The sequence below is a fragment of the Capsicum annuum genome, chromosome 2 (assembly GCF_002878395.1).
Source record: "Capsicum annuum cultivar UCD-10X-F1 chromosome 2, UCD10Xv1.1, whole genome shotgun sequence".
Taxonomy (NCBI): Eukaryota; Viridiplantae; Streptophyta; class Magnoliopsida; order Solanales; family Solanaceae; genus Capsicum; species Capsicum annuum.
In genome coordinates, this window is record NC_061112.1 from 42,871,508 (window position 1) to 42,876,829 (window position 5,322).

At 30.2% G+C, this 5,322-nt stretch overlaps 1 protein-coding gene across 1 annotated transcript; it reads right to left on the bottom strand.

Moving 5' to 3' along the window:
• Positions 1 to 2,545: 2,545 nt before the first annotated feature.
• LOC124895628 lies at positions 2,546 to 5,087 on the bottom strand. Its single transcript, XM_047406070.1, has 3 exons — positions 4,628 to 5,087; positions 4,012 to 4,183; positions 2,546 to 3,078 (listed from the first exon to the last, which is right to left on the bottom strand). Exons 2-3 carry the CDS (start codon positions 4,023 to 4,025, stop codon positions 2,724 to 2,726), a joined length of 369 nt encoding a protein of 122 aa, XP_047262026.1. The 5' UTR covers positions 4,026 to 4,183; positions 4,628 to 5,087; the 3' UTR covers positions 2,546 to 2,723.
• Positions 5,088 to 5,322: the final 235 nt, after the last annotated feature.

Consider the following 5,322-nt stretch of genomic DNA (forward strand, 5'->3'; position numbering starts at 1 on the left):
TGTATCTTACAAATACTACAAGGCCTGATATAGTCCCTTTTTGATTAATTTGTTAGTAAGATATAGTTCTAATCTTATTGAGACATCAAAATAGGATCAAACACATGATCTTATTTTATTCTAAAGATTGCAATCCCGATATTATTGGTCATACTGATGTTGGATACTTATCTGACTCACATAAAGTTCGGTATCAAATGGGCTATATGTTCACATATGGGGTTACTATCATATCTTAGTTATATACAAAGCAGTCTATCTAGCACTTCATCAAATCATGCTGAGATAATAGCTATTCATGAAGCAAGCTGAGAATGTGTGTTGTTGAGGTCCATGATACATCTTATTCAAGAAAAATGCGATTTGAAATGTAACAAAGTATCCATGATTTTGTATGAAGATAATACAGAATGCATAGCACAACTTAATGGAGGACTCAAGGAGATAGAACGAAGCACATTTTTCCAAAGCTTTTCTATACAAATAAGCTACAAAAGAATGGTGATATTAATATGCAACAGATTCTTTCAAGTGACAATCTGGATGATTTATTCACCAAGTCTCCTCCAATTACATCTTTCAAGAAAATGGTGCACAATCGGGATACAAGTTTCAAGGATATTCTCATTAGGGAGAGTTAATACGCATTGAGATATCTTTCCCTTATAAGGTTTTGTCCCACTGGGTTTTTCTTGTAAGGTTTTTAATGAGGCAGCCTATATGCATATTGTTAGAGATGTGTACTCTTTTTCCTTCACTAAATTTTTTATCGCTGGCTTTTTCTAGTAAGGTTTTAACGAGGCACATTATCTATCAATTAGACATACAAAGGGATTGTTATAAATATATTACCATATATAGTGAATGTCAACTTTATCATATATAGTGAATGTCTATTTATGGAAAAGTTAGAAATCCCAAGGTTAGTTTTCCCCTATAAATAAAGGGGGTTTTCTTTACTGTAATGAAAGAAGGGGATTGTTATAAATATATTACCATATATAGTGAATGTCTTTGCAATGCTCACAATGTTGCTTATCCTTAGGTTTGTTAAAAAAACTATTAGCGCACCTTTGAAGTACAACTGGGATGGAGAAACTTTCTAATGATTTCGACGTCATTTGTCTCTGTGTTTCTTCTTAAATAACAAGATAATACGCTTGGCGTACATTAGGCAGAGGAGAGATCATGAGAATATTTGATCGAACAACATTATAGACATTATTTAGACCCATAAAAAATTGCATTAGACGGTTCTTCAATTTGATCAGTGTGTGCTTTGATTTGGTTGCATGTGAGAAGTACTCGAAATGTATCTAATTCATCCCAAAGACCTTTGAGTTTCGTAAAATAGGAAGAAACATTCATATTACCTTGCAAGAGTGAAGACAGTGATTTTTGAATCTGATATATTACTGGTGCATTCTTTTGTGAAAATTGATCTTTAAGATCTTGTCATACCTGGTGAGTAGTCTTGAAATGAATGACTCATTTGGTTAGATCAGGTTCCATAGAATGAGCAAGCCATGATAAAATCATATTGTTACACTGATTCCACGGAGCATAATCTGCTGGCTTAGTAGTTTTTCCGGTGGTGGTTCGATTGATCCATCAATAAAAGATAACTTATTTTTTACCGTGAGAGCATGAATCATGGATTTTCTCCAGGATGAATAATTGATCTCATTCAATTTGATTGTAACAAGCATGTGGCTGGGAAAATCTGAATGTTGAAGAAAATGTGAATTCGATGAATCCATATTGTGACTCTTATTGCTAATATTTGAATTTTTGAAATAGTCAAGCTCTGATGCCATCTTGAAAAGGAGATGTAGTTATATTATTCACAGACTGAATATATATACAACTTGATACAAGTCAATCCAGCCTATCTTTTAGGCAGGAAATCATGATCCCCCATTAATGGAATTTGATCTATAAAAATAGAAAACAAATATACAAGAATAAATGTATAAGATATGTAATATCTCAACACTAAGAAAAATAAATATACAAAAATAAATGTACAAGATATGTAATATCTCAACAGAGAAATAATGATTACTCTCCCTTCTCTCTCCATTCTAAATCTTATTTGCTTTATATTTCATAACAAAAATTATTTTATTTCTCAATTATTACAATGATCTCATTATTAATAAGTAAAAGATTATTATATTCTCTACCCAGATATTTTTTTTCAAATTTATAATATATATATATATATATATATATATATATATATATATATATATATATATATCGAAGCCCCAAACCATTTCTTTAGTTGCCTTATAGTTGAGCCAAACCTGAACCTATTCAATTTATTAACTGGTGATCATTTAAGATATGCGTTTATCCACACGGATACATCTTCTATTAAGTTATGATATAATTTGGTATGCATGTAAGAGACAACATGAATTATCTATAACAAAAAACTGTTATAGATACATAATACGACAATGTTGTGATGGTTAATACCTATATTGTAATATATCTTTCTTTATTTTAGATACATAAAATTATAAAATACAGTAAAATATGTAGCCAATACAATGTCTATATATTTCGTGGAAAAAATATCATATCGATAACATAAATATTTCTTTATGTTATTTAGCATTGCGTTAGAATATTAATGCAAATAGAAGTAATTATTCATTAAAAAAACTTAATATATACTTGTCTAAACACTACTAACATCATCAAAGTTTATATCATTAACAATGTTTTTGTGAAGAGGCCATTGAATCATACACACGAATGCATCGATCCTTTAATGCAATGACTTTCAATATCCAGTGAAAGACACCATCACAGTTAATTGGGACAAAAACCTCATCAACCAAATGCCAAGGCTGACCTGCGCGTGGACTGAATTCCGTGATGGTGTTAATCAATGTCATCTCCATATCAGCAACCTCATCAGTCTTTGAAGATGCATCTTGTGTGGGAAGCTCATTGCCAATGTCAGCATCATAGTAATTCACATATGCCTTATCGATGTACACCGTGAAAAAGCAATCTGTGATAGTGTATCTCTTGCTTGGAAAATTCTTGTTCTTGTACTTTTTCCTTAAGTAGTACATGATGACATTCAGATGTTGTTCAAATTGCAAACAAATAAATATATGTTACATCAGCCTATCGTAATCATTAAAACTAAAAGAGGTACAAGTTAAATCTTTTAGTATCTAATGTGATTAATGCAGGTAATAAATAATTGCTTCAGATAATGAACAAGATACATATTAATACAGAAAGATACATGTTTTGTTATTATGTATCTAATACAAAATGGGGGCTAGTCTAGCTACTGTCTGATCATGTGCAGAATTTAGGATGCACAAGAGCTCCCCATCTAAGGATTTAATATTAAATTAACTTTTATAAACAAATAATGTAAAAATATTTTACATTATCAATGCATTTAACTTGTTATAACATACTTGTAACGTAATTCAATTCCTAAAAAAAAAAAAAAATTATTTGAGATGCAACAAGTTTACTCTAAGACATTACAATATATATAAAAGCAGTAAGAACATAAAACATTAGATACAAGATTATACAAATGTATCTTTAATCTCTACAACATGTATATCAGCGTGAAAAAATGTATTTTGTGTAATTCTACTTTCAATAACATTTAAACAACACAAGAAACATATCAAAACATTAACAGTAACTCACAAATACAAGTTAATATAACATGTATCTTAAAAATAAAAACATGTATCTATTATATTTAGACTTTAAGTAAAATTGAACAAAACTAGATATAAATCAAAGCATTAATGATCACTCACATCTACAAGTCCACTTAACATGTATCTATGTACTTATGAACTTGTATTTTGTTATATTAATTTCAATAAAAAATAAAATACACAAGATACAAATAACTTAGCAACAAAAAAACAGATAAACAATGAAATTCTAAACATATCACGCAACCCAAAATATGTATCTCGGCCTAACATTTAATAGATTTGAACATGCAATTACCTTGGAAAGTTCATTTCTGGAAATTGCTTCGACAATTTTTTTTCTCTTGGCAGGATCTTTACTTTCAGGACTGTTGGATCCCTTTTTGTTAGAACCACTTTCTTTTTTCTTGTCCTTAGAATGTTTTTGCCACAAATTCTTCATAATTTGGGGATCATTTCTATTCTTTAATCTATTTTCATCAAAGCCAACAAATTCATAATCAAAACTTGGGGAAACGAAGTTAACAACTTCAGGAGATTCTTTAATACTTTCTAATTGAGAAACCTGAATATTAAAGGAAGGTCTCAAATCTCTATTCATAATGGTAATTCAAACAATGAATCCTAAAAAATAATTAATCTAAGAAATTGGTCAACCAAATCACCCAAATTTTACTTTGTAAACTTAGGCGCAAAATAATTTTTTTGAAAAAAAAACGTAAAAGCAATTAGAAGAAATTGAAGCGGATTTTAGGGAGGAAAATTATCTTGCTTCAAGTTTTGAATTGAATGAAGAATTTGGATAGAAACCACTCCAAAAATTGTGGCATACAAAGAGGAAAAAGTGGGTTATTTTTGATAAAGAATCTTTTTTGTACCAGCAAAGATCAGTTGCTACTGGTCCGGTGTAATACCTTCGTTGTCCTAAATCTTAGCCTTGACGTTGTCGATGGTATCGCTGGATTCAACTTCAAGGGTTATCGTCTTACCCCTTAGGATTATTTTCGATGGCCTCCCACGGGAAAACTTTGCAGCAAGAGAATATTGCAAATTTTCTTCTTTAATATAACCTTGAATATAATATCAGATGGTTCAAATACAATAATAGGTTCACTATTGATTATATCAACAGATTATAATTGAAATTCCTTCCCAGATGTGAAATGAGTTGATTTGAATAGTGTCACATATGTTTGTGTATCTAGATCGTTTGGGGTAAAGCAGGCGCAATCATGGGGGGCTAAACTTCCATTGAGATCGCCTGGGAGAAGAGAGAGTAAGAGAGCTAGGATTTTTTTATCTCCTTTTTTTATAAAAAGGCAGTGAATATGAAATTTTACTTTAATTCAAAATTTTGAATTAGAGAGAAAGAATGGATTGAAACTGCAGCTGAAATTATGGCATACAATGAGGAAAAAAAGGGGGTCTTGTTTTGGTAAAGTAAAGCGTATGAACAGGAGATCTTAAACTTGTATCTCAACTTTTAGTAAAAGTAGTAAATGTTGGGATATATGTAATATTTTAAAAGTGAAGTGAATTTTAGTAGTTTTGAAACATAAATTGTTCTTTTAGGTAATTTTTCCTTAAAATAATTACATGTATAGTCAAA